The sequence below is a fragment of the Labrus bergylta genome, chromosome 17 (assembly GCF_963930695.1).
Source record: "Labrus bergylta chromosome 17, fLabBer1.1, whole genome shotgun sequence".
Classification (NCBI taxonomy): Eukaryota; Metazoa; Chordata; class Actinopteri; order Labriformes; family Labridae; genus Labrus; species Labrus bergylta.
In genome coordinates, this window is record NC_089211.1 from 27,168,480 (window position 1) to 27,193,479 (window position 25,000).

Here is a 25,000-nt window from a genome sequence, read left to right on the forward strand (position 1 = left end):
CTCTCTGTCCTCTGTCTCTCTGTCTCTGTCTGTAACATCTGTTCATGTTACAGACAGATCTGTTCATGTTACAGTCAGATCTGTTTGTTATACAGTCAGATCTGTTCATGTTACAGTCAGATCTGTTAATGTTACAGTCAGATCTGTTTGTTATACAGTCAGATCTGTTCATGTTACAGTCAGATCTGTTTATGTTACAGTCAGATCTGTTCATGTTACCGTCAGATCTGTTCATGTTATACAGTCAGATCTGTTTATGTTACAGTCAGAGCTGCTATTGTTCCTGGAGTGTCCACTAGAGGCTGGCTGCAGAAGCACAGGAAGTCACATACACACCCATTTTAAAAAGCCTGTTTTTACAGCAGAGATTAACATGTTTACAGCCTGGTTCAAAAAACCAAATAGGTGTGATTAGCTCATGTCTGGATGGACACACACTGTACGGGGGGTGAATGTTTTGATGACTCATCAGTTTTCATTTGATGAAGGGTAAGAGTTATTCACAATAAGGCGTGTAGCTGACCTGATTGACAGGTGGGCGTGGTGTAACGGTTAAAACCCGCCTCAGCTCATGTTACAGACAGATCTGTTTATGTTACAGTCAGATCTATTTATGTTACAGACAGATCTGTTTATGTTACAGTCAGATCTGTTCATGTCACAGTCAGATCTGTTCATGTCACAGTCAGATCTGTTTATGTTATACAGTCAGATCTGTTCATGTTACAGTCAGATCTGTTTATGTTACAGTCAGATCTGTTCATGTTATACAGTCAGATCTGTTCATGTTATACAGTCAGATCTGTTTTTGTTACAGTCAGATCGGTTCATGTTATACAGTCAGATCTGTTCATGTTATACAGTCAGATCTGTTTATGTTATACAGTCAGATCTGTTCATGTTACAGTCAGATCTGTTTATGTTATACAGTCAGATCTGTTCATGTTACAGTCAGATCTGTTCATGTTATACAGTCAGATCTGTTCATGTTATACAGTCAGATCTGTTTTTGTTACAGTCAGATCTGTTTATGTTACAGTCAGATCTGTTCATGTTATACAGTCAGATCTGTTCATGTTACAGACAGATCTGTTCATGTTACAGTCAGATCTGTTTGTTATACAGTCAGATCTGTTCATGTTATACAGTCAGATCTGTTCATGTTATACAGTCAGATCTGTTCATGTTACAGACAGATCTGTTCATGTTACAGTCAGATCTGTTTATGTTATACAGTCAGATCTGTTCATGTTACAGTCAGATCTGTTCATGTTATACAGTCAGATCTGTTCATGTTATACAGTCAGATCTGTTTATGTTACAGTCAGATCTGTTCATGTTACAGTCAGATCTGTTCATGTTATACAGTCAGATCTGTTCATGTTACAGACAGATCTGTTCATGTTACAGTCAGATCTGTTCATGTTAGAGTCAGATCTGTTCATGTTATACAGTCAGATCTGTTCATGTTACAGTCAGATCTGTTTGTTATACAGTCAGATCTGTTCATGTTACAGTCAGATCTGTTCATGTTACAGTCAGATCTGTTCATGTTATACAGTCAGATCTGTTCATGTTACAGACAGATATGTTAATGTTACAGTCAGATCTGTTCATGTTATACAGTCAGATCTGTTTATGTTACAGTCAGATCTGTTCATGTTACAGACAGATCTGTTTATGTTACAGACAGATCTGTTCATGTCACAGTCAGATCTGTTTGTTATACAGTCAGATCTGTTCATGTTACAGACAGATCTGTTCATGTCACAGTCAGATCTGTTTGTTATACAGTCAGATCTGTTTATGTTACAGTCAGATCTGTTTATGTTACAGTCAGATCTGTTCATGTTACAGTCAGATCTGTTCATGTTACAGTCAGAGCTGCTATTGTTCCTGGAGTGTCCACTAGAGGCTGGCTGCAGAAGCAGAGGAAGTCACATACACACCCATTCTAAAAAGCCTGTTTTTACAGCAGAGATTAACATGTTTACAGCCTGGTTCAAAAAACCAAATAGGTGTGATTAGCTCATGTCTCGATGGACACACACTGTACGGGGGGTGAATGTTTTGATGACTCATCAGTTTTCATTTGATGAAGGGTAAGAGTTATTCACAATAAGGCGTGTAGCTGACCTGATTGACAGGTGGGCGTGCTGTAACGGTTAAAACCCGCCTCAGCTCATGTTACAGTCAGATCTGTTTATGTTACAGTCAGATCTGTTCATGTTATACAGTCAGATCTGTTTATGTTACAGTCAGATCTGTTCATGTTACAGACAGATCTGTTTATGTTACAGTCAGATCTGTTCATGTTACAGTCAGATCTGTTCAGTCAGATCTGTTTATGTTACAGTCAGATCTGTTTATGTTACAGTCAGATCTGTTCATGTTATACAGTCAGATCTGTTCATGTTACAGACAGATCTGTTCATGTCACAGTCAGATCTGTTTGTTATACAGTCAGATCTGTTTATGTTACAGTCAGATCTGTTTATGTTACAGTCAGATCTGTTCATGTTACAGTCAGATCTGTTCATGTTACAGTCAGAGCTGCTATTGTTCCTGGAGTGTCCACTAGAGGCTGGCTGCAGAAGCAGAGGAAGTCACATACACACCCATTCTAAAAAGCCTGTTTTTACAGCAGAGATTAACATGTTTACAGCCTGGTTCAAAAAACCAAATAGGTGTGATTAGCTCATGTCTCGATGGACACACACTGTACGGGGGGTGAATGTTTTGATGACTCATCAGTTTTCATTTGATGAAGGGTAAGAGTTATTCACAATAAGGCGTGTAGCTGACCTGATTGACAGGTGGGCGTGCTGTAACGGTTAAAACCCGCCTCAGCTCATGTTACAGTCAGATCTGTTTATGTTACAGTCAGATCTGTTCATGTTACAGTCAGATCTGTTTATGTTACAGTCAGATCTGTTTATGTTATACGGTCAGATCTGTTCATGTTACAGTCAGATCTGTTTATGTTATACAGTCAGATCTGTTTATGTTACAGTCAGATCTGTTTATGTTATACAGACAGATCTGTTTATGTTACAGTCAGATCTGTTCATGTTACAGTCAGATCTGTTTATGTTATACAGTCAGATCTGTTTATGTTACAGTCAGATCTGTTTATGTTATACAGACAGATCTGTTCATGTTACAGTCAGATCTGTTCATGTTACAGTCAGATCTGTTCATGTTACAGTCAGATCTGTTTATGTTACAGTCAGATCTGTTCATGTTACAGTCAGATCTGTTTATGTTATACAGTCAGATCTGTTTATGTTACAGTCAGATCTGTTTATGTTATACAGACAGATCTGTTCATGTTACAGTCAGATCTGTTCATGTTACAGTCAGATCTGTTCATGTTATACAGTCAGATCTGTTCATGTTATACAGTCAGATCTGTTCATGTTATACAGTCAGATCTGTTTATGTTACAGTCAGATCTGTTTATGTTATACAGTCAGATCTGTTCATGTTACAGTCAGATCTGTTCATGTTATACAGTCAGATCTGTTCATGTTACAGTCAGATCTGTTCATGTTACAGTCAGATCTGTTCATGTTATACAGTCAGATCTGTTTATGTTACAGTCAGATCTGTTTATGTTATACAGTCAGATCTGTTCATGTTACAGTCAGATCTGTTCATGTTATACAGTCAGATCTGTTCATGTTATACAGTCAGATCTGTTCATGTTACAGTCAGATCTGTTTATGTTATACAGTCAGATCTGTTTATGTTACAGTCAGATCTGTTCATGTTATACAGTCAGATCTGTTTATGTTATACAGTCAGATCTGTTCATGTTACAGTCAGATCTGTTTATGTTACAGTCAGATCTGTTCATGTTACCGTCAGATCTGTTCATGTTATACAGTCAGATCTGTTTATGTTACAGTCAGAGCTGCTATTGTTCCTGGAGTGTCCACTAGAGGCTGGCTGCAGAAGCACAGGAAGTCACATACACACCCATTTTAAAAAGCCTGTTTTTACAGCAGAGATTAACATGTTTACAGCCTGGTTCAAAAAACCAAATAGGTGTGATTAGCTCATGTCTGGATGGACACACACTGTACGGGGGGTGAATGTTTTGATGACTCATCAGTTTTCATTTGATGAAGGGTAAGAGTTATTCACAATAAGGCGTGTAGCTGACCTGATTGACAGGTGGGCGTGGTGTAACGGTTAAAACCCGCCTCAGCTCATGTTACAGACAGATCTGTTTATGTTACAGTCAGATCTATTTATGTTACAGACAGATCTGTTTATGTTACAGTCAGATCTGTTCATGTCACAGTCAGATCTGTTCATGTCACAGTCAGATCTGTTTATGTTATACAGTCAGATCTGTTCATGTTACAGTCAGATCTGTTTATGTTACAGTCAGATCTGTTCATGTTATACAGTCAGATCTGTTCATGTTATACAGTCAGATCTGTTTTTGTTACAGTCAGATCGGTTCATGTTATACAGTCAGATCTGTTCATGTTATACAGTCAGATCTGTTTATGTTATACAGTCAGATCTGTTCATGTTACAGTCAGATCTGTTTATGTTATACAGTCAGATCTGTTCATGTTACAGTCAGATCTGTTCATGTTATACAGTCAGATCTGTTCATGTTATACAGTCAGATCTGTTTTTGTTACAGTCAGATCTGTTTATGTTACAGTCAGATCTGTTCATGTTATACAGTCAGATCTGTTCATGTTACAGACAGATCTGTTCATGTTACAGTCAGATCTGTTTGTTATACAGTCAGATCTGTTCATGTTATACAGTCAGATCTGTTCATGTTATACAGTCAGATCTGTTCATGTTACAGACAGATCTGTTCATGTTACAGTCAGATCTGTTTATGTTATACAGTCAGATCTGTTCATGTTACAGTCAGATCTGTTCATGTTATACAGTCAGATCTGTTCATGTTATACAGTCAGATCTGTTTATGTTACAGTCAGATCTGTTCATGTTACAGTCAGATCTGTTCATGTTATACAGTCAGATCTGTTCATGTTACAGACAGATCTGTTCATGTTACAGTCAGATCTGTTCATGTTAGAGTCAGATCTGTTCATGTTATACAGTCAGATCTGTTCATGTTACAGTCAGATCTGTTTGTTATACAGTCAGATCTGTTCATGTTACAGTCAGATCTGTTCATGTTACAGTCAGATCTGTTCATGTTATACAGTCAGATCTGTTCATGTTACAGACAGATATGTTAATGTTACAGTCAGATCTGTTCATGTTATACAGTCAGATCTGTTTATGTTACAGTCAGATCTGTTCATGTTACAGACAGATCTGTTTATGTTACAGACAGATCTGTTCATGTCACAGTCAGATCTGTTTGTTATACAGTCAGATCTGTTCATGTTACAGACAGATCTGTTCATGTCACAGTCAGATCTGTTTGTTATACAGTCAGATCTGTTTATGTTACAGTCAGATCTGTTTATGTTACAGTCAGATCTGTTCATGTTACAGTCAGATCTGTTCATGTTACAGTCAGAGCTGCTATTGTTCCTGGAGTGTCCACTAGAGGCTGGCTGCAGAAGCAGAGGAAGTCACATACACACCCATTCTAAAAAGCCTGTTTTTACAGCAGAGATTAACATGTTTACAGCCTGGTTCAAAAAACCAAATAGGTGTGATTAGCTCATGTCTCGATGGACACACACTGTACGGGGGGTGAATGTTTTGATGACTCATCAGTTTTCATTTGATGAAGGGTAAGAGTTATTCACAATAAGGCGTGTAGCTGACCTGATTGACAGGTGGGCGTGCTGTAACGGTTAAAACCCGCCTCAGCTCATGTTACAGTCAGATCTGTTTATGTTACAGTCAGATCTGTTCATGTTATACAGTCAGATCTGTTTATGTTACAGTCAGATCTGTTCATGTTACAGACAGATCTGTTTATGTTACAGTCAGATCTGTTCATGTTACAGTCAGATCTGTTCAGTCAGATCTGTTTATGTTACAGTCAGATCTGTTTATGTTACAGTCAGATCTGTTCATGTTATACAGTCAGATCTGTTTATGTTACAGTCAGATCTGTTTATGTTATACAGACAGATCTGTTTATGTTACAGTCAGATCTGTTCATGTTACAGTCAGATCTGTTTATGTTATACAGTCAGATCTGTTTATGTTACAGTCAGATCTGTTTATGTTATACAGACAGATCTGTTCATGTTACAGTCAGATCTGTTCATGTTACAGTCAGATCTGTTCATGTTACAGTCAGATCTGTTTATGTTACAGTCAGATCTGTTCATGTTACAGTCAGATCTGTTTATGTTATACAGTCAGATCTGTTTATGTTACAGTCAGATCTGTTTATGTTATACAGACAGATCTGTTCATGTTACAGTCAGATCTGTTCATGTTACAGTCAGATCTGTTCATGTTATACAGTCAGATCTGTTCATGTTATACAGTCAGATCTGTTCATGTTATACAGTCAGATCTGTTTATGTTACAGTCAGATCTGTTCATGTTATACAGTCAGATCTGTTTATGTTACAGTCAGATCTGTTTATGTTATACAGTCAGATCTGTTCATGTTACAGTCAGATCTGTTCATGTTATACAGTCAGATCTGTTCATGTTATACAGTCAGATCTGTTCATGTTACAGTCAGATCTGTTTATGTTATACAGTCAGATCTGTTTATGTTACAGTCAGATCTGTTCATGTTACAGACAGATCTGTTTTTGTTACAGTCAGATCTGTTCATGTTATACAGTCAGATCTGTTTATGTTACAGTCAGATCTGTTCATGTTATACAGTCAGATCTGTTTATGTTACAGTCAGATCTGTTCATGTTATACAGTCAGATCTGTTCATGTTATACAGTCAGATCTGTTTTTGTTACAGTCAGATCTGTTTATGTTACAGTCAGATCTGTTTATGTTACAGTCAGATCTGTTCATGTTACAGACAGATCTGTTTATGTTACAGTCAGATCTGTTCATGTTACAGTCAGATCTGTTCAGTCAGATCTGTTTATGTTACAGTCAGATCTGTTTATGTTACAGTCAGATCTGTTCATGTTATACAGTCAGATCTGTTCATGTTACAGACAGATCTGTTCATGTCACAGTCAGATCTGTTTGTTATACAGTCAGATCTGTTTATGTTACAGTCAGATCTGTTTATGTTACAGTCAGATCTGTTCATGTTACAGTCAGATCTGTTCATGTTACAGTCAGAGCTGCTATTGTTCCTGGAGTGTCCACTAGAGGCTGGCTGCAGAAGCAGAGGAAGTCACATACACACCCATTCTAAAAAGCCTGTTTTTACAGCAGAGATTAACATGTTTACAGCCTGGTTCAAAAAACCAAATAGGTGTGATTAGCTCATGTCTCGATGGACACACACTGTACGGGGGGTGAATGTTTTGATGACTCATCAGTTTTCATTTGATGAAGGGTAAGAGTTATTCACAATAAGGCGTGTAGCTGACCTGATTGACAGGTGGGCGTGCTGTAACGGTTAAAACCCGCCTCAGCTCATGTTACAGTCAGATCTGTTTATGTTACAGTCAGATCTGTTCATGTTACAGTCAGATCTGTTTATGTTACAGTCAGATCTGTTTATGTTATACGGTCAGATCTGTTCATGTTACAGTCAGATCTGTTTATGTTATACAGTCAGATCTGTTTATGTTACAGTCAGATCTGTTTATGTTATACAGACAGATCTGTTTATGTTACAGTCAGATCTGTTCATGTTACAGTCAGATCTGTTTATGTTATACAGTCAGATCTGTTTATGTTACAGTCAGATCTGTTTATGTTATACAGACAGATCTGTTTATGTTACAGTCAGATCTGTTCATGTTACAGTCAGATCTGTTTATGTTATACAGTCAGATCTGTTTATGTTACAGTCAGATCTGTTTTTGTTATACAGTCAGATCTGTTCATGTTACAGTCAGATCTGTTCATGTTATACAGTCAGATCTGTTCATGTTATACAGTCAGATCTGTTCATGTTATACAGTCAGATCTGTTTATGTTACAGTCAGATCTGTTCATGTTATACAGTCAGATCTGTTTATGTTACAGTCAGATCTGTTTATGTTATACAGTCAGATCTGTTCATGTTACAGTCAGATCTGTTCATGTTATACAGTCAGATCTGTTCATGTTATACAGTCAGATCTGTTCATGTTACAGTCAGATCTGTTTATGTTATACAGTCAGATCTGTTTATGTTACAGTCAGATCTGTTCATGTTACAGACAGATCTGTTTTTGTTACAGTCAGATCTATTCATGTTATACAGTCAGATCTGTTCATGTTATACAGTCAGATCTGTTTATGTTACAGTCAGATCTGTTCATGTTATACAGTCAGATCTGTTTATGTTACAGTCAGATCTGTTCATGTTATACAGTCAGATCTGTTCATGTTATACAGTCAGATCTGTTTTTGTTACAGTCAGATCTGTTTATGTTACAGTCAGATCTGTTTATGTTACAGTCAGATCTGTTCATGTTACAGTCAGATCTGTTTATGTTACAGTCAGATCTGTTTATGTTACAGTCAGATCTGTTCATGTTACAGACAGATCTGTTTATGTTCCAGTCAGATCTGTTTATGTTACAGTCAGATCTGTTCATGTCACAGTCAGATCTGTTTATGTTACAGTCAGATCTGTTTATGTTACAGTCAGATCTGTTCATATTACAGTCAGATCTGTTTATGTTACAGTCAGATCTGTTCATGTTACAGTCAGATCTGTTCATGTTACAGTCAGATCTGTTCAGTCAGATCTGTTTATGTTACAGTCAGATCTGTTTATGTTACAGTCAGATCTGTTCATGTTATACAGTCAGATCTGTTCATGTTAGAGTCAGAGCTGCTATTGTTCCTGGAGTGTCCACTAGAGGCTGGCTGTAGAAGCACAGGAAGTCACATACACACCCATTCTAAAAAGCCTGTTTTTACAGCAGAGATGAACATGTTTACAGCCTGGTTCAAAAAAACAAATAGGTGTGATTAGTTCATGTCTCGATGGACACACACTGTACGGGGGGTGAATGTTTTGATGACTCATCAGTTTTCATTTGATGAAGGGTAAGAGTTATTCACAATAAGGCGTGTAGCCGACCTGATTGACAGGTGGCCGTGGTGTAACGGTTAAAACCCGCCTCAGCTCATGTTACAGACAGATCTGTTCATGTTACAGTCAGATCTGTTCATGTTACAGTCAGATCTGTTTATGTTACAGTCAGATCTGTTCATGTTACAGTCAGATCTGTTTATGTTACAGTCAGATCTGTTCATGTTATACAGTCAGATCTGTTCATGTTACAGTCAGATCTGTTTATGTTATACGGTCAGATCTGTTTATGTTATACGGTCAGATCTGTTAATGTTACAGTCAGATCTGTTCATGTTACAGTCAGATCTGTTTATGTTACAGTCAGATCTGTTCATGTTACATCAGATCTGTTTCTGTTACAGTCAGATCTGTTCATGTTATACAGTCAGATCTGTTCATGTTACAGTCAGATCTGTTCATGTTACAGTCAGATCTGTTCATGTTACATCAGATCTGTTTATGTTACAGTCAGATCTGTTCATGTTACAGTCAGATCTGTTCATGTTATACAGTCAGATCTGTTTATGTTACAGTCAGATCTGTTTATGTTACAGTCAGATCTGTTCATGTTACAGACAGATCTGTTTATGTTACATCAGATCTGTTCATGTTATACAGTCAGATCTGTTCATGTTACAGTCAGATCTGTTTATGTTACAGTCAGATCTGTTCATGTTACAGTCAGATCTGTTTATGTTACAGTCAGATCTGTTCATGTTATACAGTCAGATCTGTTCATGTTACAGTCAGATCTGTTCATGTTATACAGTCAGATCTGTTCATGTTATACAGTCAGATCTGTTCATGTTACAGTCAGATCTGTTTATGTTACAGTCAGATCTGTTCATGTTATACGGTCAGATCTGTTTATGTTACAGTCAGATCTGTTTATGTTATACAGTCAGATCTGTTCATGTTACAGTCAGATCTGTTTATGTTACAGTCAGATCTGTTCATGTTACAGTCAGATCTGTTTGTTACAGTCAGATCTGTTCATGTTATACAGTCAGATCTGTTCATGTTACAGTCAGATCTGTTCATGTTATACAGTCAGATCTGTTCATGTTACAGTCAGATCTGTTTATGTTACAGTCAGATCTGTTCATGTTACAGTCAGATCTGTTTATGTTACAGTCAGATCTGTTCATGTTACAGTCAGATCTGTTTATGTTACAGTCAGATCTGTTCATGTTACAGTCAGATCTGTTCATGTTATACAGTCAGATCTGTTCATGTTATACAGTCAGATCTGTTCATGTTATACAGTCAGATCTGTTCATGTTACAGTCAGATCTGTTCATGTTATACAGTCAGATCTGTTTATGTTACAGTCAGATCTGTTCATGTTACAGTCAGATCTGTTCATGTTATACAGTCAGAGCTGTTTATGTTACAGTCAGATCTGTTCATGTTACAGTCAGATCTGTTCATGTTATACAGTCAGATCTGTTCATGTTACAGTCAGATCTGTTCATGTTACAGTCAGATCTGTTCATGTTATACAGTCAGATCTGTTCATGTTATACAGTCAGATCTGTTCATGTTACAGTCAGATCTGTTCATGTTATACAGTCAGATCTGTTTATGTTACAGTCAGATCTGTTCATGTTACAGTCAGATCTGTTCATGTTATACAGTCAGAGCTGTTTATGTTACAGTCAGATCTGTTCATGTTACAGTCAGATCTGTTCATGTTATACAGTCAGATCTGTTCATGTTATACAGTCAGATCTGTTCATGTTATACAGTCAGAGCTGTTTATGTTACAGTCAGATCTGTTCATGTTACAGTCAGATCTGTTCATGTTATACAGTCAGATCTGTTCATGTTACAGTCAGATCTGTTCATGTTATACAGTCAGATCTGTTCATGTTAGAGTCAGAGCTGCTATTGTTCCTGGAGTGTCCACTAGAGGCTGGCTGTAGAAGCACAGGAAGTCACATACACACCCATTCTAAAAAGCCTGTTTTTACAGCAGAGATGAACATGTTTACAGCCTGGTTCAAAAAAACAAATAGGTGTGATTAGCTCATGTCTCGATGGACACACACTGTACGGGGGGTGAATGTTTTGATGACTCATCAGTTTTGATTTGATGAAGGATAAGAGTTATTCACAATAAGGCGTGTAGCTGACCTGATTGACAGGTGGGCGTGGTGTAACGGTTAAAACCCGCCTCAGCTCCACCTCTTACTGTAGCTTGTTGTTAGCTTGACTGAAAGTTAGACAGCAAACACCAACATGAACTGTTTGTGTGTGCTCAGCTGTAGTGACCTCTATAAACTGACATGGTGTCGTCCCCCCCCCCCTTCCTCTCTCTCTGTCAGGGGGATGTCTATCAGGATGGAGATGGATGTCAGCGGGGGGTCTCGGGCTCATGTCTCCATCCTCCCTGCTGCCGAGATCAAAGCCACCCTGAAACCAGAACCAGAGAGACCCCGCTGTGCCAGCACCCCCTGTTCCCCCATCAGGGGCACCGTGTCCGGGTATCACATCCTGCACATGGACTCCAACTACCTGGTGGGCTTCACCACAGGGGAGGAGCTGCTCAAACTGGCCCACAGATGGTCGGAGGGGGGTCCTGAGAAGAGTCCAGTCTCGGAGTCATTGTCCGGAACAGTGCAGACCCCCCTCCCCAAGTCCATGGACCTGTCAGTCCACCGGTCCTCCCGAGTCTTTAAAGGAAAGACGCGATACTACCAGCCGTATGACATACCGGCCTCTGGGGGACGCAGGAGGAGACGCATGCCCAGCTCCTGTGAGACCTTCCTCAGACCCCCAGGCCATGGAGAAACAGGGAGGGGTCTGCACGCCCCACTTCCCCTCTGCCTGCTGAAAGGGAAGAGGGCCCAGTCCAAGTCCCTGGACTACCTGAATCTGGACAGACTGAGTCTGAAGGACTCGTCAGACACAGACGGGTTACAGCACCAGCTGCAGCACCTCACCCTGAGGGGGGAGCGAGTGTTTACCAGGAACAAGACTTGAAGCTGATTTAGACACCTGCCCCCTCCCCCCGAGGGATTAGGTGCTATTTCCTGCTCCCTCTCTCTCTCTCTCTCACTCTCTCGCTCTCTCGCTCTCTCTCCTCAGATAACAGCAGAGATGATCTGATAATCCTGTTAGATTATTATTGAGTCGGGAGAGGGGTTAGATAATGTGAATCATTTAAATTTAGCAATAACAGGTGAACATGTTAGTGTGTGTGTGTGTGTGTGTGTGTGTGTGTGTGTGTGTGTGTGTGTGTGTGTGTGTGTGTGTGTGTGTGTGTGTGTGTGTGTGTGTGTGTGTGTGTGTGAGTGTGTGTGTGTGTGTGAGTGTGAGTGTGAGTGTGTGTGTGTGTGTGTTTACAGAAGCACATATCACAGACTGAACCTGCTCTGATCTCATCACTGTCAGTTGAATTATAGATGAACTGTTGGGTCATACAACAGAGTGTTTAAACATCTTATTTCAATGAAGATCATCTTCATCATCATCATCATCATCATCACTGCTCTATTTTAAGTCCATCTGAACATTCAGACTCTGTAAACAAGAGGAACATTCTCTCAGCTCCAGTTGGAGAACCCGCCTCCTTTCTTGGTTCTCACTGGGAGAACTGGGAACTTTGTTCTTACCGTAACATTTCTCCAGAGTGAGTCCTTTGTCAGACAGAAGGTTTCTTTGAACAGACAGCCTCCATCTTTAAACCCTGTGTAACAGCTTTAGCCTTAAAATGTTCCTGAACACAGTGGTGTGAAGCCAGGGTGATGTCTGAATCCACACGTCTGATTTAAAACTCTGTTATTGTGAGGACTCTGAGGATTTCAGGTTTGACAACACCTGTTCACTGCGTCTATACTGATACTAAGGTCATCTCTTTGCTCTTTAAAATGCCATGTTTCCGTGGTTCTTCTTCCCTGTTTGAATAGTTAGTGTTTTAGGCAGAGAGAAGAGAGAGGGGCAGAAAGTTTCCCACAGACGGACTCATTGGACTTTCTTTGTCTCTGCCCACAGCTGAAAGTTTGTGTTCGATTTCACCCAGAATCCACACTCTCTCCTCTCACACTTAATTGCACAAGAAGTATCACCTGACTTGGATCAATATTGACCAATGAATATATCCAACTCTTCACATATACTCATATCTCTGTCTCCGTGTTGGTGGCCTTTGGGTCATTTTCCTGTCTGTTTTTTTCTGATGAGCGAGAATCTTTGAGCTGGCAGACATTTTGTTCAACATTTTGTTAGATTCAGAATTAACACCTGTATAAGACAAGCTAATTAACACATTAAGAATACTATGAATTACAATAAAACTGGATAAAACGTTTGACTTAATGGTTTTCATTCACAGTTTTACTGGTTAAGGTTTACACAGTACTGGATCCAGATTTGACACTTAGGTTATTTGGAAGTGTATAGACTGGAAACTATCAAACAGTGAAGTTTCACCTGCAGGCTGATCACATGCAGATCTGAAGAATACGACCTCAGTCTTTTAAACATCTATTTGTAGGTAATTATGTTGGAATCTGGTCACTTAGAAAAAACACACATTAGTGTTTTGTGTGTTGCCTGTGATCGCACAGCAGTGTGTACAGACTGTGTGACATCTAACAAAGTGTGTATGTTCATTTCCCAGCTGGTCATTAGTGTGTTTCTGTTCATACTTTTTGCAGATGATAAACTGTTGGACATTTACTAACACTGATCTTTAACTCTGCAGTAATCTAACACTGCAATAATCTGTAACACTGCAGCAATCTGTAACACTGCAGTAATCTAACACTGCACTAATCCACCCCTGCAGTAATCTGTAAAACTGCAGAAATCTGTAACACTGCATTAATATAACACTGCAGTAATCTAACACTGCAGTAATCTGTAACACTGCAGAAATCTGTTACACTGCAGTAATGTAACACTGCAGCAATCTGTATCACTGCAGTAATCTGTTACACAGCATTAATATAACACTGCAGTAATCTAACATTGCAGTAATCTGTAGCACTGCAGTAATCTAACACTGCAGTAATTGAACATTGCAGTAATCGGACACTGCAGTAATCTGTAACACTGCAGTAATCGGACACTGCAGTAATTTGTTACACTGCAGTAATCTAACAAGTAGTAATCTGTAACACTAGTAATCTGTTACACCGCAGTAATCTGAAACACTGCAGAAATCTAACACTGCAGTAATCTGTTTCACTTCAGTAATCTAACACTGCAGTAATCTAATACTGCACTTATCTGTAACACTGCAGTAATCTAATACTGCAGTAATCTTACAGTGCAGTAATCCAGCACTACAGTAATCTGTTACAGTGCAGTAATCTAACACTGCAGTCATGTGAAACACTGCAGTTATCTGTAACACTGCAGTAATCTAACACTGCAGTCATGTGAAACACTGCAGTTATCTGTAACTCTGCAGTAATCTAACACTGCAGTTATCTGTAACTCTGCAGTAATCTAACACTGCAGTTATCTGTCACTCTGCAGTAATCTAACACTGCAGTTATCTGTAATACTGCAGTAATCTAACACTGCAGTTATCTGTAATACTGCAGTAATCTAACACTGCAGTCATGTGAAACACTGCAGTTATCTGTAACACTGTAGTAATCTAGCACTGCGGAAATCTAACACTGCAGTAATTCTTAACACTACAGTTATCTGTAACACTGCAGTAATCTAACACTGCAGTCATGTGAAACACTGCAGTTATCTGTAACACTGCAGTAATCTAACACTGCAGTTATCTGTAATACTGCAGTAATCTAACACTGCAGTCATGTGAAACACTGCAGTTATCTGTAACACTGTAGTAATCTAGCACTGCAGAAATCTAACACTGCAGTAATTCTTAACACTACAGTTATCTGTAACACTGCAGTAATCTAGCACTGCAGAAATCTAACACTGCAGTAATCCTTAACACTACAGTTATCTGTAACTCTGCAGTAATCTAACACTGCAGTCATGTGAAACACTGCAGTTATCTGTAACACTGCAGTAATCTAGCACTGCAGAAATCTAACACTGCAGTAATCCTTAACACTACAGTTATCTGTAACACTGCAGTAATCTAACACTGCAGTATGCAGTAATCCTTAACACTACAGTAATCTGTAACACTGCAGTAATCTAACACTGCAGTCATGTGAAACACTGCAGTTATCTGTAACACTGCAGTAATCTAACACTGCAGTTATGTGAAACGTTGCAGTTATCTGTAACACTGCAGTAATCTAACACTGCAGTAATCTGTAACACTGCAGTAATCTAACACTGCAGTTATCTGTAACACTGCAGTAATCTAATACTGCAGAAATCTAACACTGCAGTAATCTAGCACTGCAGTTATCTGTAACACTGCAGTAATCTAACACTGCAGTTATCTGTAACGCTGCAGTAATCCTAAACACTACAGTTCTCTGTAACACTGCAGTTATCTGTAACACTGCAGAAATCTAACACTGCAGTAATCTAACACTGCAGTTATCTGTAACACTGCAGTAATTTAACACTGCAGTTATCTGTAACACTGCAGTAATCCTTGACACTGCAGTTATCTGTAACACTGCAGAAATCTAACACTGCAGTAATTTGTACATAATGAAAGCCATGTGCACACTACAGATCTGTACACCCCTCTAGTTTAACAGCAGACTGATGAACAGCTTTAAAGACAGATCTATTTTGTCTGTTTTCTTTTTCACTGCAGCAGTTTAATATTATTATTATCTTAGCATCTTGACATCGACGTCTTCTGTGTTGATCTTTTCCTGACTTTGGAGACTTTTTTTTCCTTTTTTAGATTCTCAACCAATCTGAGTAAAATGTTTTAATATGTAACTCTGAGAAAAATGTTTTTTAACCAACCTGAGAGAGTCTGAAAAGTTTCAATCCTTCACAGACGGGCTGAAACTTTGAATGAAACATCGGTGTTGATGATTTGAATGGACCATAGTCTGTGTTAGATTCAAATATATATATATATATATATATATTATTTAAGACGTAGAACAGGTGTATGCATCGTTCCATCTAAATGAAAAACATGAAGTAATATTAAATTATCCATTGATCGTAACATTATTTAATAAAATTACATCACATTGAAATACGACTATGAAAGGTAAAGAGTGAATCACCACGCCTCCTGCAGAGCGCCGGTTATCGTTTATAAAACACCTAAATATCAGACAGCTGTGTGAGGAAACACATAACTCAGTTCTTCTTCATGCAGACTTTGGAGCTTCACTTCCTTTGTGTGATCAGCGGAAGCGGAAGCTTGTGTTCAGTGTGTGTTCATGTTTGAGACTCACTCTGATCTCATTCTCGTTCTGGACAGCATTTGTGGACGTTTACAGTCGGCCTGTGTTGAATTTAAACTTGTGAGCTCTGACCTGCAGACGGTTGGAAATGTAGTTCTCAAACGTGTCATGTCAGGTAGAAGTAACCGTTCAAGTGCCATTAAATGTTTTCATGATGCTCACTTGGTTTAGAGTATTTACTGTTATTTTGTAGTTCAGGATTTAGGGTTTCTGCACATGTGCAGGTGTCTCTCACACACACACAGAACACAGTTACGTAAACAGGTGGTTGTTAGAAGGGATGTTTCTGATGTAACGGTGAACCTGTGATCAGGTGGAGGTTGTGTCATTCCAAACAGCTCTTAGTGCAGATGTAATTCATGGTGGCTGACACGAGACTTTAACAAACATCCGAATCATTTAAAATTCAGATATATTTTGAGTCTTTGATGTCAAACTTTGGGGGTGTACAAACTGTTTCACTTCACTCTGTACATGAATCACTCTTATGCACTCTTAAGCCAAACAGAAATGTACACTATGTAACCAATGACTGTTCAATGATTAAAGATGATTGACACCACGGCTCAGACTCTGCGTCTCACATTTATAACAAGGAGCTGCATGTATGGATCTACTGGTGTTCATTTGATGAGGAAATGTGGAGCGTTACACATGGACGTCTTTCTCTGAAGATGATGTGAGCTTCAGTTACACCTCGAGCTGCAGAATGGAGAACGAAGAACAAGCATCAGGTCTGTATGTGACGTTTTAATTTGTTTATAGCAGTGAGTCAGTCCCCATAGAGCCCCATGTTAAAATGTCTAACTTTACAGCTGCAGTTCCTCCAGTGTCCACTAGAGTCTGTCTCCTGCAGTGAGTCAGTCCCCATAGAGCCCTGTGTTAAAATGTCTAACTTTACAGCTGCAGTTCCTCCAGTGTCCACTAGAGTCTGTCTCTTGCAGTGAGTCAGTCCTCATAGAGCCCCATGTTAAAATGTCTAACTTTACAGCAGAAACAAACATGTTGACAGAAGAAAAAATGAAAGACACAAAGTTAATTTTATTCTGTTTTTTTAATACAAGTATAAATGACATCATATGTTGTGTTAAGGTTTATAAATGTATAAATCTGTTATTCAGCTCGTGTTGTGATGAGCCGTGTCTGCTGAAGTTTAGAAATCAGAAATATTGTGCAAACATCAGACAAAAGAAGGAGGATATGAACACAGAATTGACTAACATAACGATGCATTCAAATGTGTGAGAGTATATAAAAATCAGGATATGACATTCATCTTCTAAATGTAGAAAAACACGTCAAATATAAAAGTTCAAATCATAAACAAAAAAGATGACAGGCTTTGAATCAAGTAGGATGAGTTTAAATTAAATGGAATAAGTGAACATGCTGAAGTATCATCACAAAATTTCATTAAACTCTCAATTTGAAAAGGCCTATGGCACAATATGTTCAGTCCCAAACTGTCAGAATCACCTGACAGCTCAGGTAAGGTGCTGGAGGGAGGGAGGGAGGGAGGGGGGAGGGGGTGTCAAAGAAAAGCAACAGAAATGACAGTTCTGAACGTATTTATAATTATTACAGTGAACAGAAAGTGCAAAATATAAGGGAAGGTGGATGTACTGGACCCTCAGGTGGTTGTGGTCTTCAGGTGGGGTCGGACAGAGGGTCACATCCTGGTCTCCTCTGGGAGGCGGCTCATGTAGTCCTGCAGGGCCTGATGGAGAGGAAGCCACTTCTTTATGGACGCTCTCAGAGCGATGATCCACCTGAGGATGACATCATGGACATCAGCATCGACACACCTGTTCTCCATAAACACACCTGTTCTCCATGAACATACCTGTTCTCCATGAACACACCTGTTCAACATGGACACACCTGTTCAACATGGACACACCTGTTCAACATGGATACATCTGTTCAACATGGACACACCTGTTCTCCATAAACACACCTGTTCTCCATGAACACACCTGTTCAACATGGACACAGCTGTTCAACATGGACACACCTGTTCTCCATGAACACACCTGTTCAACATGGACACAGCTGTTCAACATGGACACACCTGTTCAACATGGATACACCTGTTCAACATGGACACACCTGTTCAACATGGACACACCTGTTCTCCATGAACACACCTGTTCTCCATGAACACACCTGTTCTCCATGAACACACCTGTTCTCCATGAACACACCTGTTCTCCATGAACACACCTGTTCTACATGGACACACCTGTTCTCCATGAACACACCTGTTCTCCATGGACACACCTGTTCAACATGGACACACCTGTTCTCCATAAACACACCTGTTCTCCATGAACACACCTGTTCTCCATGAACACACCTGTTCTCCATGAACACACCTGTTCTACATGGACACACCTGTTCTCCATGAACACACCTGTTCAACATGAACACCCCTGTTCTCCATGAACACACCTGTTCTCCATGAACACACCTGTTCAACATGAACACACCTGTTCTCCATGAACACACCTGTTCTCCATGAACACACCTGTTCAACATGAACACCCCTGTTCTCCATGAACACACCTGTTCTCCATGAACACACCTGTTCAACATGAACACACCTGTTCTCCATGAACACACCTGTTCAACATGAACACCCCTGTTCTCCATGAACACACCTGTTCTCCATGAACACACCTGTTCTCCATGAACACACCTGTTCTCCATGAACACACCTGTTCAACATGAACACCCCTGTTCTCCATGAACACACCTGTTCTCCATGAACACACCTGTTCTCCATGAACACACCTGTTCTCCATGAACACACCTGTTCTCCATGAACACACCTGTTCTACATGGACACACCTGTTCTCCATGAACACACCTGTTCTCCATGAACACACCTGTTCTACATGGACACACCTGTTCTCCATGAACACACCTGTTCTCCATGAACACACCTGTTCAACATGAACACACCTGTTCTCCATGAACACACCTGTTCTCCATGAACACACATGTTTGTGATGTTGATCTAAACTTCGGACGCTCTCCTCTCGTTTAGTAAAATAAATTCTTAGTCTTAAACTCAAACAGAATCTTTGTAGAAGTTTCTTCTGAGACTTTTCTCACCGTTTGTTCTCGTTGGGGTTTTCAGCACACAGGTAAAACGTCTTGAACTCATCACACGGAGGTTTCAGCTCGATGGTGGATTTCTTTGATCCGTACGGCTGCTCTCTCACCTGGTAACCCTGCAGGTAGATCCCACCTGAGGACACACAGTCATTATGATATGCATTAACATTAAACATAGAGATGTGAGACGCGGTGCAGCAGGTAGCAAACAGACGGTAGAGGTGTACCTTGTGCGTGTGTGGCTCTGATCCCACTGTACAGAGACAGACAGCCGTCCTTCAGGATGCAGTAGTGCTGCACCCACATGTCTCTGCTTTTGTCCATCTTATGAAGAAGTCCCAAACACTCAGGGCTCTTCACGGCCAGCGGGGGCAGGCTTGAGTTATGTAGGGTCACATCCACCCACACATGTTTCTGAACACAGATGAGATTAGACTTAGTGTGACTGCTGAGAGTGACGCATCCAATCTCATCAAACATCTGTACATAAAACAATAATCTTCATTCAGACTTTACCTGTGTGATGGGGAGAACAGCTTTCTCCATCGCTTCAAGCCACCTGAAATCATAAAGACACACCTTCAACATGATGAACGGAAACATCTGCACAACTCTCTGAATCAGAGAACACCATGAAGGAAATGTCTATCACTCAGCCTTCAAACTTTTATTTTGAAAGATCATCAACACGTCCTGACAACTACACAAATAAAAGAGAAATAACGTTTTTTTGGTACCTCTTCATCTCCTGGTTGGACATTGCGCAGAAGAAGAACACTCGATTCCCACTCTGAGGTCGACACTTGAACACAAACGGTTTCCCCAGAGAGACATCAGCTCCCACCTCGGCCCCCTCCAGCTTCACCCCCAACAGAGCCCGCCCCTTCCCCTCATCCTGAAACAGACAGGAAGTGATGTCACAAACAGAGCTCATGTTTGGTTCAGACGTATGTGTGTGTGGAGGTGCGTGGTACTGACCCGCTTGTGTCTGTAGTAGTAAAGGCAGCAGTCATGTGTGAGGACGAACCACCTCCTCCTCCAGCCTTTAATCAGACCCGACTGGGTGCGCTTGTGAAGGTAACCTCGACAAGCCGGGCGGGGGGTGTTAGGACAGCGAGCGATATCTGAGCCAACGGTCAACGTCAGATCATCTGGACCTACAACATCAACAGCAAAACTGTTTTCAGGATGATATCAATATGCACACCTGTCTGTAACCACGGCAACAAAAACAAAAGTCTGAGACAACAAATGAATCAATTCTGGTTTTAATTAAGAAAATAAAAGCAGACAAAGTCCGTCACACGCTCTGAATAATGTGTGCGTGTGTTTGTGTGTGTACCTTGTCGTGCGAGCTCGGCGGCCTCAGAGTGAGGGATGCTCGTCACATCGGTCCCGTTAACAGCGAGGACGTAGTCTCCTACGATTAGACCGGCCTCCTCTGCTGCTCCGTCTGAAATACATAAACACACAGAACTCTCTGTTAACACAAAGACTAAAGGGGACAGGTCCTCATAGAGGACTCAGGGTCTACACCCAGCCTGAGACAGACCTGGTTTATAGTGGACTCAGGGTCTATGAAGGAGGTGTCAGATGGTTTATAGTGGACTCAGGGTCTATGAAGGAGGTGTCAGATGGTTTATAGTGGACTCAGGGTCTATGAAGGAGGTGTCAGATGGTTTATAGTGGACTCAGGGTCTATGAAGGAGGTGTCAGATGGTTTATAGTGGACTCAGGGTCTATGAAGGAGGTGTCAGATGGTTTATAGTGGACTCAGGGTCTATGAAGGAGGTGTCAGATGGTTTAAACCTCAGGACTGATTTGTTGAGTGAGGTGTTCACTTACTTGTGTCGACCTCAGTCACCACGATGGGTTTTGAGAACTGGATCCTGAAGCCCCAGGGGTACTCTCCTGCCCCTTTACTGATCCTCACCGTCCTCTCTCGAACTGAAGAGACAGAAACATGTTGAGTGTCTCACCTCTGAAACCAAACGCCTCGACCTGAGACATGTTAGGGGGTCTGCTCTTACTCGACACGGCTCTGGTCCTGGTGTTCAGACTGGGGGGGATGGATCCTGAGCTGATGTCGTCTCCCTGATAGATCCAGGTTGAAGCGTGAAACGTCTCTGTGTAGAATCCTCGGTCCTCGCCGTCTCCTACCGAGACGTCCATGGAGCGAGTCTCCTCTGACACTGGAGAGGAAACACAACAAACCTGTTTACACATCACAGATCACCTGGAGCAAACGTCACAGGTATTAAACCCAGGACACCGAGGGCCACTAAAGGATTGAACATCTTTTACAGCAAAGTCAGAAAGACACCATCTGATCCACACACACACACACACACACACACACACACACACACACACACACACACACACACACACACACACACACACACACACACACACACAAAGGGTTAAACTCTCCTCTAACTTCACCGCAGAGCAGACAGCGTCTCTGTGCCTTCAAAATATAAGCTTTGTAAAATAAGACTCTGACATGACTGTTATTAATATAACCAGGGGGCTGACCACACTTCATCCACATGTGTGGAGACGATCTGGAGCCGTTACCATGACGATGATGTGAGTTGATGGTTGAGGAAGCTTTGTTTCAAACATTGAAACTCGTCTCACATGTTTAGATAAAGTCTTCTTGATAAAGTGCAGCTCAGTCAGAACATGAGGTCTGTGTGATACTCAGGATCAGGGGTCTCACTTCACTTCCTTTGTCTTTAGTTTCTTTAGCTCTGTCCAAATCATCATGTATCAAACTGTAGATACTAAAGTTCAGATACTAAAGTCTCTCTAGTGGGACTCTGACTCCCTTTGGGCTCCAAAACCTTGACGTATAGATTCAACCTTTTTGAGTTCTTTAATGATCATTAATGACTCTAAGTTTCATTAGAGACTTGATTACTGGTCTCCTGAGTGAACAGGGAGACCCTGAAACCTGGGGGGGTCCTGACCTGACTCCTCAGTGATGGAGCTGGTGATGGAGCTTCCTGCTGCAGAGCTCCACTGTTTGCTCTCTCTGAACAGTTTCCTCCTCTTGGCCCAGTGATCTGATCCATTGCAGTCTGCCTCCTTGTGGACCCCTGGCTTCAGGTGCTCTCCAGCTGTTAGCGATGACAAACAGTCTGTTAGATTTACCTGACCCCCATCCAGGCTGAGCTCAGATAACACCACACATTATCTGATATCTGTTCGTTTTAATGGAGCTTATATTTGAATCTACTTTGTGCTTTTTAAGAATCATTTTCTAACTCTGAAGAAATGTGTGAGCAGCAGCGTACAGGCTTCAAGGCTCATTAAGAGAAAGTGATGAGAGGTGACGCAGAAAGGAGCTGCAGGGTCTGAGGTCCAAACCAAACAATCAGTTTATCATGTTGAGTGAGTCAGAGAGTGAATAACAGGTTTGTGAATGAATGGTTTGCATGTTCTCTAAATCTACTCGTCATGTCTGAAGTTCATTTTTTATCTGAACTTCTTTCTCACTCACTTCTGGACGTCGTGTGTTTGTCTGCTCTGCAGGTCGGACTCAGCTGCTCCCCGGACTCTGCAGACCCTCTGACTGGACTCGATGCAGACCCTGAAGGTCCGTCCTCCGTCTCCTCGGTCTCTGCAGACTCAGGGGGACAGGTCTGCTCCGGGTCCTCGTGTGTGCTCAGGGAGTTCTTGCGGGAGTCTACTGCAGACTTGCTGTGATGTTTGTCCAAACAGGCGCTCGGGGACAGCCTCCCGTCCACTTGCAGGAGTCTCTGCTGAAGGACACCTGCGGAGACCGGGCTACCTGAGGACCTCCTGAGTCCAGGTGAAGACAGATGTGAGTCCTGCTGGTCTGGATGGGACAGGATGTGTTCCTCTGAGCCGCTGCAGGATGGAGGGATCACCTGGATCATCAGGGATCTCCTGCACAGCTCTTCCTCCTCCTCCCCCTCCTCCTCCTCCTCTGTGGGGGGGTACAGGCTGTGACACTCCCCCTCCCCCTCCTCTTCCTCCTCCTCTGTGGGGGGGTACAGGCTGTGACACTCCCCCTCCCCCATCTCCTGGTCGAAGCCGCTGTCTGCTAACTCTCTGTGATCCACACAGACGCTCTGCATGACGTCTCTCACGTTGTACCTGACGCTGCTTGCTCCTCCACTTTCTTCAGTGACAGTGAACGCATCGTCAGAGGAGGTCAGGTAGTACGAGCCGATCAGAATCTGCTTCAAACCCCGGCTGTGTAAAGAGTTCAGACTTCCTGTTCTGAAAGCAGAGACGCCGTCCTCGCCGTCCTCGTCTGGGGGGGCACTCTCTGTATCGTCATAGCTCATCATCAAGGAGGACAAAGATCCAGCACAGGCCACCAGGAGGTCCTGGTTCAGGCTGAGACCCCCTGATGTCCCGGGATACGTCTGCCGTCTCTTCATTGGAATGGAGCACGTTCTGTGTCGCACGGCAGCGATGCTGTTGTTCCTGATCCAGGACTTCCTGTGCTGCCCGCTGATGAAGTCTCTGGTGAAGCTGGACCTGTTGGTGGACAGGGACGGTCTGATGAGGGACGGCTCGAAGCTGTCAGGCTCTGAAACCTGATCGAATGACGGGGAGCGTCCCTCAGAGTACTGGCTATAGTCCTGGCAGGTGATGTGTGGGGGGCGGAGCTCTTCCAGCGGTCTCTCTGAGAGCCTGCAGGAGGACAGGTCCTGGGTCAGCTCGTCCAGAACCTTCACTCTGAGGTCTGAGAACTCTCGGGGGGGCGGGATGTCCCAGAAGTCATCAGCACTGGCGCCCTTCTTGAAGTGTTTCCTCTTCCCTGCAGGTCCCAACCTGAACACAGGTGGCGGAGTCTCCAACATGAACTCTGACCTCTGTAGTCTGTGGGCGGAATCAGAACTGATGCACGCTGAGTCACTGTGAACCGACCCAAAGGTGAAGCTGTTGTCTGAGCTGTGGTTGGTCACATGGTGGGACTCGTTGTTTGCCGTCCATGATTTCCCACAGGCGGTGTTATGAATCATCTGGTCAGCGTTGGTGTTATGAATCATCTGGTCAACGTTGGTGTTATGAATCATCTGGTCAGCGTTGGTGTTATGAATCATCTGGTCAGCGTTGGTGTTATGAATCATCTGGTCAACGTTGGTGTTATGAATCATCTGGTCAGCGTTGGTGTTATGAATCATCTGGTCAGCGTTGGTGTTATGAATCATCTGGTCAGCGTTGGTCTTCTGGTTCCTGAACAGGAAGGTGGTCTTGATCCCGGCCGTGTTCATGTGGAGCAGCTCGTGGATCTCCAGCCTCACATGTGATGCTGAACAGTTGATGTTCATGATGTTGGTGATGGGAGCGGACAGACTCATCGGGTCGTCTTTGTTTCCAGAGAAATGTTGATGTGACTGCAGGAAGGTGATCTTTGGGTTGGCCTCGTCGTTAACGG

The 25,000-nt window shown here is 41.8% G+C and overlaps 2 protein-coding genes across 2 annotated transcripts in view; one reads left to right on the forward strand and one right to left on the reverse strand.

Annotated features, from left to right (window-relative positions):
- macir (macrophage immunometabolism regulator) overlaps positions 1-17,022 on the forward strand; it is an 18,253-nt gene extending 1,231 nt beyond the window's left edge. The window contains exon 2 of the mRNA XM_065965761.1: positions 11,461-17,022. Within this exon, the coding sequence (XP_065821833.1) occupies positions 11,465-12,118 (654 nt within the window). The 5' untranslated portion in view covers positions 11,461-11,464 and the 3' untranslated portion in view covers positions 12,119-17,022. The remainder of the gene's footprint in view (positions 1-11,460) is intronic.
- Positions 17,023-17,493: 471 nt separating this feature from the next.
- Positions 17,494-25,000, reverse strand: part of pdzph1 (PDZ and pleckstrin homology domains 1) — a 13,247-nt gene continuing 5,740 nt past the window's right edge. The window contains exons 3-13 of the mRNA XM_020658865.3: positions 23,087-25,000; positions 22,554-22,703; positions 21,609-21,770; positions 21,424-21,525; positions 20,921-21,031; positions 20,557-20,735; positions 20,316-20,473; positions 20,095-20,137; positions 19,806-19,992; positions 19,576-19,711; positions 17,494-18,227 (exon numbers count right to left, since the gene is read on the reverse strand). The exon at positions 23,087-25,000 is cut by the window's right edge and continues 270 nt beyond it. Coding sequence (XP_020514521.3) covers positions 18,128-18,227; positions 19,576-19,711; positions 19,806-19,992; positions 20,095-20,137; positions 20,316-20,473; positions 20,557-20,735; positions 20,921-21,031; positions 21,424-21,525; positions 21,609-21,770; positions 22,554-22,703; positions 23,087-25,000 — 3,242 coding nt within the window. The 3' untranslated portion in view covers positions 17,494-18,127. The remainder of the gene's footprint in view (positions 18,228-19,575; positions 19,712-19,805; positions 19,993-20,094; positions 20,138-20,315; positions 20,474-20,556; positions 20,736-20,920; positions 21,032-21,423; positions 21,526-21,608; positions 21,771-22,553; positions 22,704-23,086) is intronic.